The 26,281-nt window shown below is 40.3% G+C and overlaps 1 protein-coding gene across 3 annotated transcripts in view; it reads right to left on the bottom strand.

Moving 5' to 3' along the window:
* Window positions 1–17,875, bottom strand: part of cd2ap (CD2-associated protein) — a 58,789-nt gene extending 40,914 nt beyond the window's left edge. For 2 of the 3 annotated variants that reach the window (XM_034580549.1, XM_034580550.1), the window contains exons 1-2: window positions 17,535–17,875; window positions 5,475–5,632 (exon numbers count right to left, since the gene is read on the bottom strand). In XM_034580549.1, coding sequence (XP_034436440.1) covers window positions 5,475–5,632; window positions 17,535–17,538 — 162 coding nt within the window. In that variant the 5' untranslated portion in view covers window positions 17,539–17,875. The remainder of the gene's footprint in view (window positions 1–5,474; window positions 5,633–17,534) is intronic. The other variant, XM_034580548.1, reaches the window with a different exon arrangement.
* Window positions 17,876–26,281: the final 8,406 nt, after the last annotated feature.

The raw sequence follows: 26,281 nt of genomic DNA, 5'->3' as shown, positions 1-26,281 counted from the left end.
ACTGTGAAGTGAAAACAAACACAAAGTAAACATCAGTCCTGTACATGTCCTAATAACTTGTAAAGTGAGCGCAGGTCAGCGGGGGAGTGAGGAGGAAGCAGACTCCGACAGAGACTCAGACAGACGACGGCCCAACCTTTTAATGAGGGTCTGTCCTGATCCTGAAGCAGCGGTGGTGATAATTATTCAGCGGTGGAAACCCGCTAAGACAATGAACGTATCAGAAAACATGACTCGATTATGTTCAGTCACTGCATCCATGCCCAAACATTAGCACGTGTGCTGCTGCTCCTATTACGCTCTGTGCTGTGTGCGTCAACCTAACCTGACGTGGCTGTAACTCTATTCCAGCCACATGATTGGCTGTTTGTGTTGTCTGTCAAAACATTGATGGAATGAGTTCTATCGAAGTTATATTGACCATGTCTTATATTTCTATCGATGAAAAGTTATATCGCGATAATCTTTATCTCGCGATATTTATTGTTTCATTGCCCAGCCCTAATAGATTTATACTCAAAATATAATATATGTTCATGCCGGGGTGTTAACATAAACATGCACATTCAACCATCCATTTTGGATACTCTTATCCTTTGCATCCTCTGATAATAACACAAATGATCTCTATTGTAGTGTTTGTGCAGTTGCTTCAATATAGAGCTGTGTGCAGTGCTCTTTGCCAAGCTGTTGCCCCCCAACACACAAACCTTAAAAACACACCAACAAAAGACAGGGCCAGGTTGGTGGCACTATAGGCTTTAAAAAATAGTTTTAAAATAGTTTTATTGTCCTTGACAGGTTGAACTTGAAGTAGTTTTATAATATACTATAAAACATGATAATAATAGAAGGGCACTCTGATAGTGCATGCTGCCAAGGCTAATGCCCCATTTCTCAAAGTGAAATAGAGTGAAAAAAAAACCTGGACATGCCTGTATATACAAATCTACTCCAAAATGTATTGGGTTCTTCCTTAAGGTAATGCCCCACCTCTATACGAAATGCAATGGAAATTGCTTGAGTAGTTTTTGAATAATCCTGCTGATAGACAGACAGACTTTGTATGAGAAGTATAAGTACAAGTACAAAGTACATATAATGGACTGATCACAAGGTTAGACATACATAGGCAGACTACTACACTAACACTCCATGTACACGTACAGGTGAGTTAGTCCAATCAAACAATCAGTGTGTTTTTTGGAAGCCTTCATTAAATCGCCCGCCGAGCCTCCTCGGAATGTTTACATCTGAAGTACAGCAGTCAACAAACAGGTTATACAAACTATCCAAATAATATGTAGGGCTCAAAGTGTCCTCTAAGTCAGTTGCTCTTTTCAGTGCTGCTTCTGATCACCACCGTGTCCAGCTCAGAATGTTATGCTCAGATTCTATGTCCAAAAAGCTGTTATCAACTGTTGTGTCAATTAATGCTAAACAACATGAGCAGGTCCCAGTCTGTTTTCTCTTGGTGATGTTAACATGCACAATCCTCCTTTTATCCCTATGGAGTCAATAATTGCCTAAAGTGCCTTCCACTAAAACCAGGGGACTCAGACTGTTCTTAGGCCGAGAACTTGCATATTAAAAACTCTAAGTGTGATGGTCTTCAAACCACTCGCACTAAACCCATGAGCCAAGTAAGATCTTTATAGGAATGTTTAAAGGTTATGGAATCAATACATTTTTAACTTGTGACCCTGAGCCTATCCTAGACTCATCAGCTCTCTCCTGTTTATCACTCAGTGTAGACTGAAGTGAAAAGGGGACTAAGCCTTTGTTGTGACAAGTTACAAGTCCCAGTGTGTGTGTGTGTGTGTGTGTGTGTGTGTGTGTGTGTGTGTGTGTGTGTGTGTGTGTGTGTGTGTGTGTGTGTGTGTGTGTGTGGCAGTGATAAAAAGACAGATTCATTGAAATTAACATGAGCTTTAGATGCAGAAAATCACACAATTCCTTTCCCCCTCCCAGTATCTGTTTGTGGTTCACTGACAATACTGAAAAGTGTGAAGGGGCTTTAAGAAAGTGTGACAACACACCACTATACACTGTATAAACAGGTCTACTAACTGTTTTACACTTACAACTGTCACACATCCAGGGTGTTAATTAGAAAAATCCATTCTATCACCAACAGGAGAAATAATAATGAAGCGAAACATGTTTTGTCTTTTTTCTTTGGGGATTTAAAATGTCCATCTTGATCCAATTTATGTAACACTTGATCAGAGGAACACAATTGTTACACCCTTATTAATTAGGGCTAGATGTTCAACTTAAATACTTATTTGGTAGAGCAAAACTTAGAATATTCTGATATTAGCTTATTATCGATATATAAACATATACGGCCAATAAGTAAGAACAAACTGTAGTACAGAAATGCCAAAGATATGTTTGAAGTAATGTAGAAACTGCTCCATCCATTTATATACTTAATTCTTCAATCTGATGTTTCCTGATTTTAATTAAATGATTACAGCTTGTTTTGTTGTGTGGAAATTCCTCAAAGCTACTGACAAAAGTATGACATATGAAACATTAGGAACAAAATCCCCCGCTGTTTTCCTTCACTGTGTCATATACACACAGTCACATAAAATCATACATGCACAGGATAAACGGACGATGCTGGATTTTTTAGGCTGATACCGATTTCAGAGAGTAGAATATATAGATATCAATATATTGGGCAATATTGCTTCATATTCTTCCACCTGAAAATTGTCTCAGACTCGTTATTAACACTCCAGCAATGTATTTCACACAATAGTCAGCAGCTTCATAGCTTCAGTCTGTGCCAGAGTCTGCTTAGCTGCGATTCACACTCTGCTACCTGTGGTGCAGACAGTGATGTAAACAGTGGAGTTGGAGTGCGCTCTGCTGGACAAACTATATGATGATGCAACACAATTTCTAAATTCTCCAAAGCATCTTTTTCTTGATTATGTATTCTAACAGATCCAACACATCCTAAACCCTATACAATCAGAAACACACTGATATGTCAGTGATAGGTTAACATTGGCCAACGAAATCTGCTGACTGATATATTGCTCAAGCTACAGTGAAAAGTAGATGCTTGCACACCCAGAAAAACACACAGACACACACACAAAGATGCACACAAGCAGACCTTAAAATATTTTTTTGACCAGCTTATCAACACGGACTCCAAACTCTCCAAAAAAACAAGACTTATATAATCAATCAAATACCAGAGACATTTCTATCTATATGATCTTCCCCTGATGACAATAATAAATAAAACGAATTTATGCCACAACAGTTACAGTCCTTACCATCTGCAGCATGTTTCATGTCCCCTGATCTTTCAGCTACCAAACAAATAAAAGCAAGAAGATTAAATACAATATCTCAGATGACTGCAGGGTTGTCAGGAACAAAGTTCAACAGCCAGCAGGCTCCTTAGAGGATTAACTATCCAAGCTCAGTGACTGGGCCAGGCTACTTAGCAGATTACCTATCTCACTACGCAGGATTATAGGACGGGGAAAACAGTAGAGATGAGAGAGGAACGAGGAAAGGAGATAGCGCTGTAGTGAATCATTTCACAGCGCATTAGCTGCCCAAATACCCTGCACAGAAAAGGAAGATTTCACATAAACACACTCGGGTGCCTCAAGAGCTAGATCAAATCATAACAACAGATGACTCAGCTCGTCTCTACACAGATCCTGTGCGTCTGCTGGATCAGTCTGGGAGACAGGTTGACAACTTGTTACACTCAACACAATAAAAGCTTGACGTATAAAAGTGTTATGGATCCCTCTAAAACCACGGAGGCTTTGACTCATCATTGCTGTCGGAGTGGAAATAGGACTAATAAAGTAAGGTTAGGTGCTAAAGTAAATTAAAGTGTGTTAATCATCATACCTGTTGATGACAATATTTAGATAATCATTTATCTATTTACAAGTTGCACTTATATGGCACTTGTAGCACTTTGTAGTTTGGCTTTTTTGAAGCAAATTGTACTTAATCGATTCTTGTTGTTCTGGGTTTGTACCCTCATGGTTGAATGCACTTACTGTAAGTCACTTTGGATAAAAGCGTCAGCTAAATGAAATGTAATGTAAAATGTAAGGATGATCTTGCAGAGCTGTACAATTTTAAAACCTAGTATTCTTTAACAACCACTGACAGTGGATTCATTATTCATAACAAGCATCAAACTGCACAAGCCCATGCTTTTAGCTCTGTGTTATCAGTAGTTACTAGACCAAAGGGGAAAACACAGCGTAGATGAAGAGCTGCCTAGAAACAATAAAATAACTACAGGGGCACTCAGAGAGAGCACATCTCTGCCAATAGACCCCAATGAAACCACATTTAAATTCATTAGATACAGAGTATTATTTGGATCTGCACCAAATTGCACATACTCAGTCTGCTAAACATGACACTTTTCATCAAGATCAATAAATTACTCTCTGAGAAATTAAAGAAAATGTGGAAAAACATGTTGAAAAACAGAGAAAAATAATTCCTGGATCCAGACCCTGATCCGAATCCACACCAAAATTCAATGGGTTCTTCCACCCAGTTTCATGGTAATCCGTCCAGCAGTTTTTGCATAACCCTGCTAACTAACAAACTTTTTTACCCTCAATCACCTCAGATCCACCAATCAATTTGTAGTTTGTCGTGATTTACGGATACACAAACTCTGAGTAAAGGCTTTTTTAAGCACAACCTCTCTTTGAATATAACATCAGGATGAGGTTGTGATGACTGAAAATAAAGATCGATACTTCATTCAAATATGTCTTTTAATAAACTTTGCTGCATATTAGGTAACTATTGATACAAAAACAAAGAAAAATCAAGTTTTTGTCCATTTAAAACCAAGGACAGGCAAAGTGCCAATATAAAAAAATAAATAAAAAATCAAGTATCCATTTGTTCTGTAAACAAAAGGACAGGGAAAGTAGCAGCAATAACGACATCAACAAACAAAACTAGTCTTCTTCGGACTGCATAATTGTGATTAAAAAAGACGTTTGTCAGGCAATAGGATAACATTACGCTTATAAACTCGTTAAAAAAAAGTTTAAAAAAATCTATATTCAAACCATATTTTTGTGATGGATTCTAGAATCCTGCAGACAGGTATTGTGGGAGTTGCCAAGACAACTCCGTTTATATAGCAAGCTAGATAACAGGCTATCTTACCGAGGCGAGTCTGCATCGTCTACGTTACGATGTCAAACGTGCCTCCTCTTCAAATGCTTCAAATTTTTGTTATCGATTTTTGTCGACTACGCCGATTAATCGTTGCACCCCTACAGACCACTATGGTCTACTAATGCTCACAGCTCCAAGGATTCACCTTAATGGTCCAACATTAAAAGGCTCTGAGGAAGTGCATGGAGAACGTTCCACAGGAAAAACTCTGTTACAACTAAGTATCTGATATAATCCATATGGCACAACAGAGGAGCGATTCTCACCTTCACAAAGTTGTCAGGGAAAAGCCCCCTTTTCCCGTTGAGGTCCCCCTCCATCCAGCCGTCCTCATCTATGTACCGCACGTTCTTGATGATGTCACCTATTCCCAGGGTGAGCTCGTCCTCATGGAGCGCGTCATACTCGTACTCCACAACAACCTCTGCTCAGGACGAGGGTGAATGAGGAAACAAGCAGAGGAAAAAGAAGAGATAGAGGAAGGAACCAGGAAGGAAGAATGGTGCAGAGGAAGCCAGACAAGGAGAAAAAAGGAGAGAAACAAGGAAGGGTAAGGAGAAGGGAGAGGCAGACAGAGGAAGGCCATGGGACGGGAGAGATAAGATGAGGAAGTTTAGGAAAAGAAAGGGGAGATAAGAAAAACAATAACAGAGAATTAAACAAAACATCATAATGACTTTGCGATAAAGAATATGTTTAAGTAATATCTATAACCATTTTCATACAGAAACAATAATGAGATAAAACAACAAAACATTTCCTCTTCTATTTGTAAATGTGCTTTTATATTTCTGGCAGTTAAAATGACTATTCTCACGCTATCTTTATTCAAGAGTGTATAAGGAACAGACCTTGTTGATTTCACGTTCGGCTTTTGTAATTCTCTGACAAAAACACCCGCACTTGCACTCAAACCTACCCGGCTTGTGCATAGAATTGCTCTGCTTGTGCTCAAACTTTGCCCATGCGCAGATATTTTGTTGCTTGGACAGAGTTCCTGCACTCCACCAACAGCTCTTCTCCTCACAGTCACTTTGCTTCTGTGCCTGCGGAAAACTTCTGCTCTATGAAGTTTGAAAATGTCCCGCCGTCATTGTGTGGCGTTAGCTTTATGCCACACCATGACTTACACTTCAAACTGAACGACCACACTTGTGAATAAAGATAGGAAAAAAAAAACATAAGCGTTTGGCCCTGGCAATCCACATCTGATTACAATGAGAGAAAGAGTGAGAGAAGGAGGTAAACAGGCAGCCTCACTGCTTCCAGTGCAGCAGGTTAAGCAGCCTCTAAAACTAAGCGTGCTGCAGAGGACAAACTGGTAGTGAGGTATTTTATTCATCGATGTGGCCATTTAACACAGAGAGACTCAGCCGGCATGGCTGGCTTCACACCAAGCACAGCCAAAACAAAAAAAGATGAGGGTACACGTACATGCACCCACACCTGGGAAGAGTCATTCAGCACTTCACTAGACTGGCCAGGCAACTGCTGTATGACTTGGCTCAGTTTTGACTGCTGGAACATGCGTTTGTGTATGCATCTGTCTAAGCCTCTGACTTCATCAACCTTGGCCCAAAGACAGCAGCCTGAGCCAACGTCCAATGAGCTTTCCCCCCTACATTACACTCTCAGTGTATACGATCAAGAGGAGGACAAGAGCAATGCAGTTCACGTGCAGACAGATGCATAGACAGAAAGATAGAGCCTGTTTGGCTGCCAGCTCCACTGTCTTACTGCTGACTAGGTATTTCCATAATTAATTAACTGTTAACTGATTGTAAAAGATTTTTTATAAATCCATCTATTATCTATACAGCTTATCTTTGGACGGTCGCAGGGGGAGATGGAGCCAATCACAGCAGACATTGGGTGAGAGGTGGGATACACCCTGGACAGGTCACCAGCATATTACAGGGCTGACATAGAAGTGCTTCCTGAGGCTGACCACAGTAGCGAAGTGCTATAAAGGACAGCACAAGACTAACCCTACAGCATAGGGTTGGTGATTGTGCATTGAACATGCTTCAGCACTGGAGTGACTACATTAAGCAGATGTAGTGCCGAGGTCTGCCTGCCTTCTGAGGATGGTTAAAACTTCATGGATGTTGGCGACTTAGATTATTTAACAGCAAGGCTAAAGAAAGTTCTGTTGTTTTTACTCATTAGTTGCTCTTTGGCTTTTGGATCTTTGGACGAACAAAACAAGACATGTGGTGACCTCATAGTGGGCTCTATTAAATTGTGATAAGTGGGTTTTCAGATGTTTAACCATTTAGTGGTTTAGATGAGATAATCATCAGAAATGGTGAAAAAACGTATTAGTTGCAGCCTCACTACCAACATTGCATGAGCGCAGTAAGACGACCTAAAAAAAAGTACCACTTTTACTACTTTATCTACTGTAATCAATGCATTTTAGTTATTGAACCGGCAACTCCAAAATATTTGTCCCACTACTCAACGGCTCTTAACAAAGACATTTTCAGTTTTTTTCAGTTCAGTTAATCCATCAATCTCAACTAAGAGCTTTAAGTTTACAATGATATAAAAACAGACAAACTACAGAGAATGTTTGGGGATTGTGTAGCTGATATGCTTAAAAATGAGTAAAAACAATTAATCAATTATCAAAATAGCTGACAATTATGTTTCTGTTGACTGACTGCTGCGTTGTTTCATTCATTCCCAGAGGAAATTTTAAGAGCTTCCTTTATTCCACAACATTTGGCACTTGAGTCATTACAATGTTGTAAGAACTCCCTCCTTACGGATGATCTCACAGCGGTTTGAAGGAACACATGACGACTTGCCAACCAGTCTTTGGCAGTTGGCTGAACAGGTCTTTTTATGTTGCAGCTGCAAAACTGAAACTGCAGCAGATTCTAACAGTGAATTATGACGACAGGGCGTCCAACATGGTCATAAGAGATATATATATATATATATATATATATATGGTGCTGGACAGGATAATTAAGTTCCTAAACTCTGGTTTAATGGAGACCAGGGAGACATTATGGATCAGGTAGTGAACACTATTTACTGCCAGGAGGGTGAGTAGCACTCGTCTTTTACTCACTATGTTATGAGTCCAGTGGCTGTCCAGTGGTTCTTAATAACCCTGAACTCCCTCTGCACCAATTTCTGGCCCATCAGCACAGCACATCAACCACAGATAAGACTATAGACGTTGTCAGCTCTGATCACAACACTCTAACCAACAGTCCAGATACATGAGGCACAGAAAAATAACAACACACATGCCGCGCAACACAGAAAATAAACAACTGAGGCGAGGCCCCAGACAGTAATTTAGGACAATCTGCCCATGTAACCACAGGAAGAGATACGGTCTGCTCAGCCGTTGTTAACAAAACAGGAGGCAGCACTGACAAGCAGAGTCATACTCAGCTGAGCTAAGGCAGCACACAGGGCCGCGCTCATCTTCCAGATGATTGGACGTGAAGCAGAGGGACTTTTGTGCAACCACACAGATTACAGTGTCTCACGACGACACAAACACGCCCCGCCTGAGGACCGCAGGCAGGCCAAATCACTTCCACACACACTGATCTACACTTTCTTCCACACTATAGTCTAGATTTTTCCCACTCAACTCATCTTTAAAATACCAGATGTGTTTCTTAAATTATTGTTATTATGGTCTTGGGGAGAGGGGAAACCAACACAAAACAGAAAAGAGTTCTAGGTAATTTTCTTCATTTGTTATTTTAAAACTGCTTTTTAAATGTGTTTTTGTGAAGTGTTCAAAAAACAAAAACAAAGTCAAATATAGGACATGATATGAAAGATATCATATATCACATATACATTTTTCCATTGTAAAGAATTACAGAAATATTCTGATGATTTTCATTTATATTGAATAATATCAATGTCAAATTCAACCAGTGAATGAAGAAGGAAGCTTGAGATGTTTGTTACAGCTACAGGATAAATATACACATTGTTTTTAGGATTCTTTTTCATTTGAAATTTAGGTTTAACCTTCACAAGTACTTAGTTTCTAAAAAAGCATTTATATTGACTTGATAATTTCTGAAAAATGTTTATGCCCCGGGACTTAACACCGAGTGGTGGAACCTAGAAATCTGTACCTCAAAGATGTTATTAATTTTATTTCAGATAAAATACATAATTTCATGAAAATCCTGTAAAAGTGGAATCAGAAATCATTAGCAGGTGATGATAGAAAAACATCCATCATTTCATATTATTCTATCATTATCATTTATTTCTTTGTATCACAAATAACTATTTACAACAACATTTTACATCATTTGGACCATGCTCAACAGAAAAAAAATTGACTCATCTTTTTCTCTTTTTCAAGCTTGTTAAATGTGTATATTTTCACGTTTTCCCTGTCTCCTGTGATAGAGAACCACGTGTGTTTGGATTCTGACCAGGACGAAACAGCACTCCCAGATCATTTCTCTGGTTTCTTAAGATTTTATAGAAAAAATTACTCAATGATTAACTGACAAAACAACAAAATAAGCACATTATAGATAATATAAAGTTTGCAGCAGCCTTATTAAGGTGCTGTTGCAGGGCTACATGTGTATATAAGAGGCATCTATAGTAATTGTGGCCTATAACCTAAAACCCATTTTCTGTTTCTGAAGCCTTTGAAGGACTGACTTGACTTTGTTGTGTTCCAATGGAGAATGTAGGTTTCTCCAATCAGGGCGTCGGAATGTGTGGTGATTATGGATGTGATTTTGTGAGGGCAAGAAAAGATGATCTCCTTCTACTTCTGTAGAAGTCAAGGCTTTTTTATCTGAATAACTAAGGTCTCTGGTCCTGAATGAGTGCAGTCAGTGATAGGTGTTGGCCTGTGAAATATTGGCAGGACAAAGTCCTCTTGGTTTGTTCCTCAGAGGAAATGCCTTTCTAAATGCATTAAAACAACCAACACAGTCAGCATACAGGTGGTTTGTGTGTGTGTGCGCGCGAGTGTGTAGAGGGAGCAAACTTCCTGGCAGCAGTTTGCTGAAGTCAGGCGGCAGCAGGGGAATTCTGGCATAAATAGTTCTATTGACTTGTGAAGGGACCTGAAGGGCAAAAAACATTTTCTTGAGAAATTTAAGTGAAGAAGTGAAATGACAATAACGACAACAACAATAGAGTAAGCTGAACTACAACTATCCATGATCAAATCACATAAGAGCCTTCAATCAGGAATGAACCTCTGGTTTGGGCTATGGTTGGAGGATTACTTTGTTCATCTAGTCCTGGCATCTGTACCAGGAAAAGCTATGGTGTATTAACTGTGATATTTATACTGGCTTATTATTAAGATTTCCAACCAAAGTAGGTATATACAGCCAGTTATTTTGAATACCCATAAAGCTTACACTCACAGCAAGTTGGTAAGAGGCTAAAAAGAATGCTAAAGCCACCAGTGTTCAGAGCCTGAGCAGGACGCCTGCATGCATGTCTCCCTGGCTGGCTTTGTGTTAACAGAGCAGGGTGGATGTGGGTCAGCAGGCCTGTTACTCATTCAACTGTGTCATGTCAGACTATACAGCAGAACAATATGATGCTTATATCCTGGTACTGGTAGCAAACATATTAGATAACTCAAAAGGAATTGGTTCCAGTCCAGTGTGAAGATGTTATTGAAGCATATAAACAGCTTTTACAAACAATATCACAGGGCACCAGCAGCAGCCAGAGACACTCTGTGGGAGATGTTGTGTCATCCTGGCATAAATGCAGAAATGGGTCAAAAGGCTAAGAGCTATGGCCAAAAGCGCATCTGCTAAATGGTGTGCTGTCAAGCAGAGGAGAGTAGCGCAACAGCCAAAAGACTGTTCAAGAAAGAAATGAATATATATAACCAAATGATGGAGGGGGGCCCAGTTTACTGCACTGTGTCCCCTGGAGGCTTCTGGCAACAGTGTCAGGAGTTGTAATCTGCATGCCTCAGATTTTGCATAATTTTTCTGATGTGATTGAATATATGTCTGGATTAATTATGTAAAAATGATTTGCATAATACTGCATGCACGAGGTTTCTGACACAGCTAAAAGAGTTCTTCCTTGAAACATACCAAACCCTTCCACTAAGTTTCGTGGAAATCCATTGAGTTATTTTTGTGTAATCTTGCTTACAAACCACCAACAAATGGAAAGGGGTGAAAACCTAACCTGGTCACCAAGGTCATCACCTCTTTTTTGCATCAACATAATTTGATTGGCTGGTGTTTTTGCTTAACTTTGTGAACCTGCCTTGGTTTCTCACAACTGAAATTTGATGAATATTCAGATCCAACTGTTAAAAAGGGTTGAGCACTGAGCAAAAGATCTCAAATAAGTAGTTAAACATCGAGTCCAGTTCCCTGTGACTTGCTGCTGCTAGACAGAATCGACGTTATACAAACATGAGTAATAACCCCCCCCCCCCACCTTCACTCTCCAGAGACTCTCCTGCTTGATATCTTACTGAGAGATATGGAGTAAGATATGAAGTGGCAAAAAATGTTTCCATTCACAAGCCTAAAACTGATTGTGGCTCCAACAATACACAGAGAGAATGTCTAAAGGAAATGAACCACATCTTTAACTAACACAGACCACACTTCCTTCCTGATTATTTGAAAGAGATCTCTGATGTGTGAGTGAGTGATAATGACAGACAGAAGGAGCAAAAGGGGAAATAAACGTTCACACACAGCAGGACTTTTTTTTCCTTGTTAACAGTCATGACACCTAGGCTCTGGAGAGTGGTGGCAGAGGATTCCTGACATGTTTGCTGCAGCTAAGACACATGGGCAAGTGGGAGGAACAGTGGGATGATCAAAAGCTGAAGGCGTCATTCCACAGCACTTTGAGCAGAGGCATGTTCACTGCGATCCTGTCCGCACCGTTCCCTCTGCAGATGTACGCTCTGTCCACAGCTTGCTGCCAACTCGTGATAGCTTCCAACAGAAACGTTTAGTCCCAAACGCAATTTTCCCTCTTATCTCAATTGAAATCCTTAAATATCAAGAACATGCCAACACCATGTCATTGTTCCTACACCATACAGCGGCAACATACTCATACTCCATAAAGCTAAATTCAGATAACTATAAAGGTTCACTGTTTAGGATTTAATGGCAACTAGGTAAGGTTGCAGATGGCGAACAACTGAATATAGCTCCTTTCACCTTCCACTTGAAAATATGTGGGAGAAGCTAAGGTGGCCTTGAAGTATCGTAAAAATGCAAAAGGCCCTCTGGCAAGCAAGTGTTTGCTTTGTCTATTCCAGGCTACAGTAGAAATTTATTTTTAAAGTGGAAACCTGTAGTGGTCAAAAATATTATATTTTCATTCTAATTACAGAAAAAAAAATAGTAGAATTAACTTAACATACATAAATTGAGTGGATAAAGATCTGAGAGTTGACTCATCTCATCAAATGAAGCTTTAAAAAGAGCTGCAGCTCAGCAGAGTCTATTTGACGCATATCATGAGAACAATTCATCTTGTCAGCGTCACACTTGTGTGTTTAATGGTAATAAACTTTGAATAAACAGGCGAACAACCCTCTGTAGAATTGGCAGCTGGGACTGATTCTCTGGTTCGGGCTTCTGTGTACTGGGTCGAGCTTCACAGAACCTTGAATAAACGGGTGAACAGTTCTTTGTGCAGCAGCAGGGGGTCCTTACTTTCCACAGGTCACTTTTACAGTTTCAGAAAGAAAGCTGCAACTTGCATTACCACAGGCCAAGTAAACAACCCATTCCAAACAGGCAGTTTTTGAACTGGCACTGCAGTACTTATGTCAAATGAACAACTGACACTTAGAAATTCTGTGCATGTGATGATTCAAAGTAACATCTTACATTTAGTGAATTTCAGTTAGCTTCAAACATGATTTTTAACTAATTTCTGAACTTACAACATACGTTCTTTTATCCCACATTTTCAAAAGCAGCAGGGGAATTTACATTCCTCAGTGGAACGAACCTTATAGGAGTTACAGTGTATTACTGCCTGTATGCTTTGTTATGGTTGGATAATGCGAGCCTATTGCTTCTCCAGCATACCTCCATCATGCCTGGTCTTGCTTCAACGAGTGTTGCTCTTATCAGATACAAGTGATCTTTCTTCTCTCAGAGTCAATATACTACACTTACAATGTTCGACAAGAGAGTGACTTACTTACTTGATACTGTTCATTATTATGAGCAGCAATGACACTGACAATTTCAGTCTTTCTACAGATAGTTCATTGCTTTTGTCACAGTTATTTATGTCTTTATTATCTTTGCTTTCAAGTGTGGAAACCCCTAAAATTAAAGTGATCACACTTCCTGTCTGTGTCTGCAAAGAACTTCCAGGGTTATTGATTTCCTCTCCTCACACATTGCTTCCAGGTAAAGACTTTGCACAATAAGGGTCTTATATAAGCCAGTGACAGACAGGAGGATGTTACGGGGGGAGGGAGGCAGGGCGAGAGAGGAAGGAAGGAAGAGAAAGAGAGGGGGGGGGGATACTCAAGGCCACGCAGGCGAGCTGACTGCCAGGCAGACTGTCTAAATCAGTGTGCTCCCTGTGCTTCTCTCAGGCACAATCAGAGCAGAGGAAACCCATAACTGCATTCCTTCGCACCGCTCCGAGAGGTGGCTGATACGAAGGGCAAAGTGCTGCCGGGAAAAATGAAGTGAGACGGTGAGGAGAGAGCTGTTGCTTCTCCAAATGAAAGCCTGAATAATCCTGCTCATTCAGTGTGAAGACAATAGCTAAGCATGTGTGCTTACCAACGCCCTGCCAAACATTACACATACCTGGAAGCTACGTTCACAAAAGCAAACAATCGCTATTTTTATTATAAGTTATTAAACCTGCCTTGATTCATGAATTATAAAACCAAGAGCTCTATGTGGAAACGGTAACAGTTGGCACTACCCTTGTATACATTATAGGAGCACACTTAGCACCACTGACTGGCAATACTAACCAACAGGCTGTCCATTTGTTGTCCATGTGCATGAACAATGGCAGACAACTACAGTGTCAACGACTTTGATTCATTGTTTAAACCACAATTAAAGCACAAATAGGCAGATTAATTGATAACAGAGCCTGACCAATACTAGAATTGTGATGCTGTGACTGTTTTTTAGTTTTCCGCCCGTCGCATGTTAGGAACGTCATCAACATGCCTACTCGCGCGTAGTGAGTCCTCTGAAGAATCTCCTGCTGTGTTCTCACATGGGCCAATTCTAACATTAGCTGGCAGGACAAACCCTGGAAAATGTCCACAGCAACTAGGTTTGGGTAATTAGACAAATATATTGTTTATTGATGATGGCTGAGCCCATCATTAGTTGTTTTATTTTTTGGGGGGTAATTGTTGGGGCAATTGGTCATTTAATTGTATTGATATAATGGTCTGTCTCCTCAAGAATTCATTCTACTGTATGAATGCCCTCACCAACTGGCAGTTATTATATTAAATTATATATATTCATTCATTCATCCTGACTCCGCTGGCTCACTTTTCTTTCTCTCTCGGGCGCATGCTGACACGCATACTCAGCTGACCCGCTAAAATTAAAACGTTGATTTGTTTGATATCCACACTGATTACAACATAATGATCTATGCTTTTCTTAAATTTGTATTTATTCAGCCCCTCCTGAATAAGCTTGCTCTCTCGCACTCGCTTACAGACAGGATCACACCGACACACTGTTTCATCGGACACAACTGTTAACTCACACTGGGTAGAAACAACATAATTTGGCCTTCATAAAAACAAATATTGTGTATGTAATGACAGCTCTACCATTATTGCATTTGCTGATACTGGTATGCTCCCTTGCGAAACTGCAATTGTTGGGCTGACGGTAGCTGATTGTTACGCTATGAAAGTTTTTGCATATCGCTCAACCCTAACAGCAACTGAATTGGACATTTGCGTTTTCACATATGGATAATTTCAGTGCATGTCTGAAAACAGCTATGGAGGCACCGTCACTGCACAACATCAAACCTAGTTTGGTATTTCTGTAGGAGGCCGACTGCAGTTTCTTCTGACTCAGCGGCCAACATATCTGCAATAAGATAATATCTGACAATTTATCAATCTATTCTTATTGATTATCGTTGATAATTGTTAGTTGCAGCCCGAGCATGTTTGCCACTTGCACTAAAGCAGTGGTGAAGCTAAATGAGACTAAGCCCTGCCTCTTGTGCTCTTTCAATCACCATCCAGGGAAAAGTCAAGAGCATCTTTGTTCAAATGAGAATTAAAAAAAAGTTGTTTTAATTATTTTAAAGGTTGGCAATGATAATTACAGAAGAGTTCCTGCAGCACTGATTCACATTTGAAGAGAGCTAGAGAAAAGATTTGTACAGGCCAGTAACTACGATCTCCCATTTATTAACTTGTCAGTTTTATCAAGACTTCTGCTTTGTAAACATGAAGTGCAATAATAGATATCTCTTAAAAAGTTTTTTTTTGTTAATGAACATTTGATCACCAGATAACCAGGCTACTTCAGTGAGGTGGGAAACCAACATGTACCACATTCTAGTAAATATTGATTGAGGCCAGTGAAGTTAATGTTCAACCGGACATCATGGCACAAGTCAGCCCTTTGTTTCTGTGATTCTGTGGAAACACAACAGTGAAGTTGGCAAATACAATACAACACTGGGATGTCATGTTGGCACAAGAAGTTGTCAGTTTCCCCACTTCAAATCATTCAAGCTCCCTCTCTCTCTCCCTCTCTCTCTCTGTATCCTCATTTTTTCTCTATAATACTATTACCCACTAACCAGCTAAAGGCACAGAGGTGGGGACCACGCCAGGCACCACAAAGCCAGTTTGTGGATTTTACTTTATCAACCTGTAGCAGGCTGCATGTAAGTCTACACTGAGCTGATGGGAAAGCAAACAGAATGCGAGGGGCTCTCACACACAGCCCGGACGTGTTCAAACACAGCTGAGGTACCTTCAGCACTGAGCTACCTGAGGAGACACATACCAAACACAAGCACAACACGTTACGAACTTGCATGAACCTAGTGTCCTATAAATCGACTCTGGTGAAGAAGCCTGAATCTGATGCAAATGCAGTGGTTGTCATTTTAATGAGATGGAATCGGTTTTCCTCCAGGGTTAGTATTTTAAAAACACCTCACCTTGTAGACAGATAATACTCTGCACTGCTTTGTTGGTGCAAATTTAATATTTGCAGATTGACCCGCCTCCTAGACTGCCACTCTGGTATTCAAGACCAAGTTCAAGCAGCAGTTTGAAAAGAGTTGATGCACAACAGTCATATTTCCATCAGCTTCTCTTCTCTCAGTCTGCAGTTTTACACCTCCGAGGGCCGAGCGGAGCTGTTAAAACCTGTTTTGCAACATAGCAAGTTCCTTGAACAAGTCCTACGACATACAAACCACACGACCCGCAGAGTGCACACTGAGTGAGACACAGTGAGCAACGATGTCACAACTTACAGTAACAGAAGGTTTGCATTGCTATTTCAGGCCTGAGATCAGAGTAGTTCCTCTGCATGACCACAACCTGTGTGACAGCAAGCCTCCTCCACCCGCCGCTGACTCTCATGTTGGGTTATCAACTACAAAGTCCCCAGGTTTGACAGTGACAGGTCCCGAATCTGTGATGCTGCCATTCCATAACTTGGACAATCAGATAAACGGTGGGTCACAGGTCAGAATCAGACACGTGGTTCATCCTGGTCCAGTGATAAGTGAGGCCAAGCAAGGCATGTTTGGGGTGTGGGAAACTTGCAGTGAAACGTCAGAGTCGTGGAAAGAATGTAAGTCACGACACGGGGAGCTAAATAAAACTATCTGTTCCTCGCATGGGCCAATACAAAAAGAGGGGGGGGAAGTGGATCCAAGCCATCAGAAGAAGTTTAAGTCGGGAGTTTCCTGTCCTGTGGAGTTATTTAAGTACAAACACACAGGCAGCAGTGAGACTGGAGTGTTCAGCTCCAGGCTCCTCCAGGACCCTGAGTGTCTCTGCAGAGGCCGTGTTGACATCAGCTCTGTGCTGGCTCGTGTTCACATTAGCTAGAAACGCAGCCAGATCCAGGGATGGAGGCGGCGTTATCCAGTTAACCAGGCGGCTAGCTCGCTAGGCTACACGGCTAGCCCGCTAACTTCAACACCTTGCTGTCAGACAGCGCAGAGCACGGTCCAAGACGCGGACGCTGGGTTCTACCGCTTCGCTCGGGGTCGTCTGGTTTATTTGCGTTGAGCGGGGGAACACAGGGGGCAGGCAGGCGGCGGACAGAAACAACACAAGCGCCACATCATGGAAAACTTACCCATTCCTGCCCCTCGCACTGCCTCGCTATCAGACGCTGGGAATCGCGTGTCCAGCCGCTCCGCTGCTAGCTAGCGACTAGCCAGGTAGCTGCGTCCAAACACCCGCAAGGTGAGTTCGTATCGAGTCGCCGGAGATAAAGACGTCAAATGAGCCGTGGATCCATTCGCCCTTGTCCCAGCAGCAGCAGCAGCAGCAGCTCCAGCTCCGCCCGCCTCCTGACTTCTCTCGGCGGTGCTTCAAGATTACTGTGCAGGAAGTTGAGCAGGAGTCTCCACCTTTCTTGGACCGGGCTCCTCCGCCGTCTGCCGCCTGCTGCCGCCTCAGAAACACCGGAGAGAAGCAGGAAACTTCGCGATGCTTCAGGCGGGACAGTCCCGCGAGAGGAATGTTGATCCCCCTGTTTGATTATTGGCCCAGTCAGCAGGTACAGCAACTTTGTGCGTGTGTATGACCCACTGTGCGCGCACACACACACACACACAAACTGCTCCAAACTTTAGTGACACTTAATGATTATTTTGTATTGCTTATTACCATTTGGAGTTGTGTGGAAATTGAATCCACTCTACATAATATCCGATAACACATTTATCGGATATTATGGAGACAGCAAAAATCAATTAATCCACCCATCACATTTTACGAAGATGATAGAATATGATATGATAGAATATGATACGATAGAATATGAAACAACATGATACAATATGTTATGATACAGTACGATGCCATACAGCATGATACGCTACAATATGATACGGTCTATTCATTTCAGCCTGCTTAGATCTGCAACTAAAAACAGATATATTAAAACAAGAAACTATAAAGAAAGGCATAAACTGTACTCAATTACCATAATCGTGAAAAATGCCACACAATAAAACATCAGTGGGACCTTCTGTAGAGCAATAAGGAAAAGATGTCGGCTGAAGCTACAGCCCATGGTGCAGCTTCTTACACGTTTCACAATACACATCTTCACATATCAAGAGCTAACATCAAGGAAAAAGAGCCATACATAATTACAATCTCTTTTGTCCTCAATATTTCTGATTTAAATCTTGCTTGACGCAATGAGTTTGGAAAATGTCTAAAATAAGAACAATAGGTTCAAGATGCCGTGAGAAATAGTGACACCACACCCCAAACAACTTGAGCGCCAGGAAGGAAATGAAGTGAAACCTACTGAACATATACACACATATATGACTAATTTATTAATAATAAACTAAACAAAAAACAGCAAATACTATCACACATTTTAATTTTAAACAAATACAATTAACTAAATAACCTTCAAACAATATATGTCATAAAGTTATAATGACATCTTTATTAACTCATTATTAATATTGAAACATGTTGATATTTAAACGTCATGCTTTTTTAAACAGCCCTCGTATAACCACACATACTTTTTTAAATAAATTATTCTTTTATTAGTGTAAACTTATTTCATGGACGGCATCCTCTTAAATCCACATTTATATACTTATTCATTTGTTAGTGTACATTTTATTTTTGGGTAATTCCTTATCTTGTTTAGTTTCTGTTTTAGTTTCCCCGAAAGATGTGTGTAGTAGTCTGCAACTCATACATTTCCAATTCAATAATTCTAATTGACTGCATATTGTTCAACATATTTAGAGAGATATTAATGCAAATAATCCATTGATAATGACAAATATCTGTCTTCCATATAAGCGTTTATTTTCTTTATATTTGGATCCAGCTACTTAGTTCTTTTCTTTATGTGTCTCTACAAGGCTCATCAGCAACGGTCTCTGTGTAGAAAAGCCACAGTCAAAGAGCCCTTGAGAAGAGACACTCGCAGTGTGGGGAGCAGCTGTTAGAAGTGTCACAGTGTTAGAGGATTTGCTCTTAACTGTCTTTTGAATGTCTGAGCAAGCAAAGACAAATGAGCTGAGCTTTACAGACAAACATATGCGATTGGCAGTGACTGGAAACAAAACAAATGTATACTCTCATACATGTATGTAGTATCAGAACATGGCTGTACGTTCCTCACTGATCAGTGGTTTTATGAGCTGTATGTTAAAGGCTCAGTCACTTGTGTACAGAACCCTCCACTTGTTGCTCAGTGTTGTGTACTCCAGAGCCACCTAGTGGGTAAAATCTGAAACTGCAGTCATTTTTATTATCTGCATTTTTACACTGTTTTTATAATTCAGAGCTTAACAAATGAAACACTTCTACACGTCACACTGACAGGTTGAGCTGTATTATTATTTTAAAACCTCCAGTCTATTTTTAAATTGTAGGAATGAATGAAAAACAAAACAACATAAGTCTGTTTGATCAGTCATTTCAACCATGCTATTAAAAAAAATCAATTCATGTCAGGAGGCATAAAACATGTGACAAAACCCAACGTTCAGCATTAATAATGTGTATACAAACATTTCATGAACAGTTTATAAGACAGAAAAATGTAGTGGTCCTATAATAACTCTTTATCATGTATTTGCCAACAACTACAACAGGTCCCGTGGGTCCTATTAAATGGAGGTAGGTACATAATCAGATAGTGAATGAGTATAGTTGAATACATTTAATCATATAAAGCGTGTCCTTATTCCGTGAGGCCCAAGCCTGTTCTAGCACAGAGAGCAGGCCAAGCACTTAGATGCTCTATACTTATAATCATACTCATACAAATAATACAATATAGAAATACAAGTACAAAAATGTCCCCGTGTGTGTGAGTGCGCATGTGTGCGTGTGTTATGTGTTCATGAGCAACAAAAACTAGCAACTAGTGATTTTCATATTTGTGGAGTAAAGTTTGATGTACTTGCAGTAACCATGTTTTTCCAACAGAGGTCAGGCTAACCATAGTATATGATAAGCAATTTAACTTAAATTACTTTTCTTTCTCAATTGTAATGATAATAATAACAACTATAATATTAATAATTCCAATAATAAATAACAACAACAATAATATTAATGTAATGCATCATAATAAAGCCACGTTATTGTTGTTTTTGCAAAAAAAATAGGATTCATCATGCTCATTATTATTACCAGTAATAGAAATAACAAATGGTGTCACATTTTGCAGGAGCAGCTAGCTTCTCCTTTTTACCTCTTTCCATTTGTTGGTTTGCTGGTTGTTTCGTCAGCAGGATCACACATCACTACAATACAGACCGCGGTGAATGGATGGGACGTGGGCCAAGATAGAGACCATTAAATTGACATAAACCTTGTGGGGGCACTTTTTACATTTTCACTACTTTTTAAGGGAATAATTCATGGGAAACAAATCAGATATATTTGGAGAGACTGAATGGTGCAGATCCAAATTATAACTATATTCAGTGAACTTAAATGTGGTTTAACAAGGGAACTGTCTGGCCTTGGTGGATGAGCTCTCCTGAGTGCTACAGTTTAATAAAATCTATCATTCAGTTTCTAGGTCATGCTGTTGTGCACACTGGCTCACAATGGCCATGACTTAGTGGGAATAGGCTAGAAGAGAGCCATTGTTAAGGTAACTGCTGCTTGTTAGCCGTCCTTTTAAAAACATTTTAATACAAAATCAGGGTGTCCCTAACCTCTAACTTGCACAGACCTGAAAAGGTTGCCCTTTGCATTGGGAAGCACAAGCTGTTCTCAGGGCAGTCCTGTGACATAACTGTTTCCAAGAGTACATTCCCATGGTTAATATTTCAATCATTTAGCTACGTCCTCAAATCTGGCCTTTTCCCAGGCCCCTGCTTGAAAATGACATGCCCAAAATGAATAAAGTATATCTCTATATGTCTCTATAACTATATGATCTGTATGATTCATCTTGGTATTTATACAAAGGAAACATGTCTAAAAGAAAACAAGAGTTGCAACCTGGTTTATTGAACACAATGGTGCAGCTGACGGAATTCTGGAGTCCATCCCTGGTGGATGTGAAGTGTCTCCTCTCCTTTGTTGGACATTTGGTTTGGAGTTTGGTCTGTTACCAGGAGACTCCACCTGACAGCTGCTGCTGAAGCCTCAAAACAACAAGCATCACTCTGACCATCCGATGAATTGTGGGTTGTCTGAGGAGGGGGTCTTTGAAACAACTTGGTTCACACACAAACCTCTATAGGGAACCTTCTTTATAGACACCCCTGAAAGGCGGCTGCATATATATAACAGCAGAAGTAGACAAGATACACAAATGAAAGTGGGAGATGGATATCTTAAATAAATTTAGATAATTAAATAGTTTTAATATGTCTCCATGCTGGCAACACCCAGGGAAAGGACACTTTATGTTGTCGGGATGTCCGTCCATCTCAATCTTGTGAACACAATATCTCAAGAATGCTTCAGGGAAATTTCCTCCAATTCTGCACAAATCTTCAATTAAACTCAAGGATGAACTGAATCGATTTTGGTGGTCAAAGGTCAAAGTTCAAGGTTGCTGTGACCTTACAAAACACATGTTTGCCTTGCGAATGCAACATCTCAGCAATGCCATGAGAAATGTCTTCAAACTCAGTACAAATGGTCAGTTGGATCAAAAGACGAACTGATTATATGTTGGGGGTCAAAGAACAGAGATCAAGGTCACAGTGACCTCAAGGTGAATATATCAAGAACACCCATAGGGAATTTCATTCAAACATTTCCTTCGACTTTAACTGATTTAGATATGGGTGGTCAGGGTCGCTGCCTAACAAAGCACGTTTTTGGCCTCTTGAACATGTGTCTGTGAAGTCATCCAGGTCATGGTATCTTCAGAAGTTGTCCTTTTGTACGTAGGTAAGTGGACTTGCCTGTGTTGCTTCTTCAGTTCTGAACAGATTTTGGTGCCTGAAGGTCAAAGGTCATGATGACATCTTAAACTGTAGAAGCCTCTCGGATGAGAGGTGAAACGTCTTCAAGAAACATAAGCGAGTCCAGTTGCCTACGTTCACTTTGAAACTTCTGAAGACTCTTAAACACCATACGTCAAGTTGTCACCAGTTGTTACTTGGACTCAAACAAGAACCAATTTGGATTTCAGTCGTCAAAGGTCACAGTGACCTCATATTGTTGTGAATGCAATATGTCAGGAACACATGGAGGGTCTGAAACTGCACTGGTTAGCAGAGGCATACAACCACAGGGCAGTACTTCTGGAGATAAAGAGTGAATGAGATGAGAAGTTACTTTACCTTGTATCACGCTTTCCTTATCTCTGTTATCTAACCTCTTTTTACCAGTGTCTTAATGAAAACTATGAAAATAATAGACCCCTGACGTATCCTTTAAAAGCAACATCAACAGCAGTGATTAAAATGTCTGCCCAGTTGCATGTTTGTGTGAAGGGTGTGCTGCTGTTTGTGGTATGTTGATGCTGGCTTAGAGGATTTGAGCTTTGTGTTTGTGTGTTTGCGTCTGATTAAAGAGGGAGTCGTAAAAACACACCAGCAGTGAGCGTCAACACACTCATGCATGGAAGCATACGCTCTTCCTTTGCTCACCTTTTCATGTTTGCGCACACACACACACACAATCTTTCAAAAACACAGACTAATCCTCTTACCCTGTTTTTACACAAGCTCTATATAAAGCGACTCCAGCGAGTGTAACTGCAGGATGTGTGTGTGTGTGTGTGTGTGTGTGTGTGGCCCTAGAGCTACTCCGGCTGCATCGCCAACTGAACGTCAGCTCTGCAGCATCAGCATGCTGCACTGTCGGTCAGGACATGTGCAGAGTATCTTTAGCATCCTGTGCTCTAGTGTCGCACTTTCTTCACCTTCCTTAGTCACTCCTCTCTACACCGAGGCCTAATATAGGAGAATCCACCGCATTCTTAACTTTTCATGGATTTTCACTTATTCACCCGACTGAGTCACTGACCCACTTATACTCCCCCCCCCCCCCCCCCCCCCCCCCCCCCAACTAGCAAAAGCAAAGCAGCACGTTTCATCCCTTTATCTCTTCCCCCTCTCCCTCCCTTTCTCTATATCTGTGTCCACTGTTTTCCGCGCCACGTGCAGGGCAGATGGTGCACTGCTCCTTCATCTGCTGCTGCTATTTGCAGTAATGTCTGAGGCTGCGATGGGGCCAGCTTGTGCGTACGCAGACTGTTTACCAACGCCCCGCCTGATGGGCCACATCTCCACTCGCGTTGTGTCTGGGTATCTCGACACCTGGTCGGTAACCAGATAGATGACAGCTTGACTGCTCGGAACAGATGACTGAGTTTCTGGCTCCAGCCTCCATGTTTGCTCCACTGACACATATGGGACAGCGACTCACACATTTGGTGCCTGAATGAAAGACCAGACCAGCAGAAACCTGAGCCAACTGCAGGTGGCTGTTATTGTGTCATGGATCATCACTTAAAACTGTAAACACCACAGATGCTGCTTGTTTTTATCTTTTCTTTTCTACCAAGTCATCGTGTCTGCATATCAGAATACATGTATATCCATATAACTGCTCCAAAAATACTTCTGCAAGCTGCATGGCTTAACCCCTTGGTTAAATAATACTACTTCGATGAATAAAGAGTTCAACATTTATTAAAGAAGATGAAAGAAGAAGTTTCATGCGTTCCACTTTAAAGAACATATCTAAGGAGGGCTGTAAGGGAATTGTTTCAAATTTGGTAAGAAGGATCAGTTGGACTCAAAGATGAATTGATGAGATTGTGGTGGTCAAAGGTAAAAGACCTTCAAAGAAGGTCACTGTGACTGGACACAACACCATTTTGCCCATACCTCAAAAATCTTCACAACCGTGAGGTAGTTATTTTCATTGTTCAATTGCTGTTTGGTTACTTTTAAGCAACACAAAAACCTGGTTAGGATTTGGAAAAAAATCATATTTGTTGATATAGTAAAAAAAAAAGATTAAAATAGTAAAAAGAGACATTTAATTTCTGTTTACCTATTATTTTCACATTTTTATTCATTCTTTTGTTAGGTTAAGGTAAAAAAAATAGCAACTTGGTTAGATTTAGGCAGCAAAAAAATTAAATAATGGTTGCAGATTTAAGACAATACACAACTGTACAATGTATCCCATTGCAATCTGTTGCAATCTGTTGCCAAGAAATCAGAGCAAACTGTAAGAAGTAAGTATTAGTCCCATTTAAAACTTTTAATGGATAGACTTACTAAAGACAGTGAACTAAGAGAGAATTAGAGGAGCTGATGGGATGTTATCTGATATCTGCTTGTGGTTTGACACTTATCAACACCCTAACCCAAACTGTGGAAGACCTTCAATCGTAGACCATCTTGTCCTATGTTTTAAAACCAAAATAAAATAACCAGAGTAAGGGTAGCTATTTCTCCATTTAATGCTAAACAAACTAAAGTGGCTGACTAAATTTCATGTCGAAAGCACATGTACTCAATGAGTGTTCATATTCTCATATTCTCATCTAGAAAGAGAAATAAGTACATTTCCCAAAAGTCTTAAACTATTACTTTATGGGAAAGAGTGCCATCAAAAGGAAACTGATCAACAACCCCCTCCAACCTCTTTTAGACCACCTTAACATCATCATGCTTCTTTTGCTTTTTCTGCTCAACCAGAAACTACAAACATCTTTCTCACAGCTGCATCATGCTGCTTGATGATATTAATAAAAGTTGTTTTTAAGCCCTCAGGTACATATTCGATTCTTAGAGCTCACTAGTCTGTTTATTGTTGATCTTCAGATTTAGTGTTTTGGTTCAGTCGTACTCTCATCAACCCCCTTTTCTGCTCAACCCATCACGTGGTTGACGGACTAAATTAGGAACTATAGTGGTGAAGATAGTGACGCAATCAGAGATAAAAATACATTTCATTCAGCAGTGAATCAATGGGTTCCCATTCATTGTGTTCTTTACTGCTTGTTGTGCTGCCCTCAAGTGGCCAAATATATCAACTATTGCAGTTTTACAGCATGTGTAAAATTGACATATCATTTCTGCCCCCTTTTAGTTGGACTTTAGAAATTCAGGTTATAATGACTAGTGGTTAAAAATTGACCAGTTTGCCAGTTAAAGTGAAATCCCAAATCCTGTTGTCTTGTTCACTTTCGATATCATTGAAATGACAACAGTAGCATTTGACATTACAGTAGGTCAAAGGGCAGTTCATTGCATCTGTGTTGTTCATAAAAAAAATCCTCCCAGGGATAAAAGTGAACTCCTTTCCACAGCGGAGGCAAATAAGGTTGGCAGGCTGTTTGTGAAGCTATAACTTAGAGCAAGGGATCAAAAAGGCTGATTCAGACAGTTTGTTGAGCTCCATTACTGAGAACAGCAAAGTGCATTGAGAACACTGTGATGCTGACATTTGTGGGACACTGGTTAAAAACTGAATCTGATTATTTTGAGGAGGTCTTGCTTATTTGTGTACATCAAACATAATCATCAATGCAAAAGGCTCAGACAGAGAAGGATGATTGCATGGAAACTCGTACAGGTCTATGCACACGCATAAATACAGTTTGATTTCCATTTACACAAGTTAAATGACACAGAGCATGAAAACTACAAAGTGTGCAGGGGAGAGAAATAAATCCAAAGCTTGACATCTAGCCCTACATATTTTAACCCTAATATTCCACTTGGAGAGAACCCTGGAGAGCACAGGCCATCTTGTAAAAATACAGGCTACTTCAGATCATTTTATCAGCTTATGACCTTTCCTGATTTTATAAAATGATGCTCATGAACGTGAGCCAGAGGACAGACTTCAGTTTATGGTTTGGTTATAAAACTCAGCTGTAATACAATGTACAAT

The sequence above is a fragment of the Hippoglossus hippoglossus genome, chromosome 24 (genome assembly GCF_009819705.1).
Source record: "Hippoglossus hippoglossus isolate fHipHip1 chromosome 24, fHipHip1.pri, whole genome shotgun sequence".
NCBI lineage: Eukaryota > Metazoa > Chordata > Actinopteri > Pleuronectiformes > Pleuronectidae > Hippoglossus > Hippoglossus hippoglossus.
Note: the sequence above shows the minus strand (reverse complement) of the source record. Positions and strands in the feature narration are given on the sequence as shown.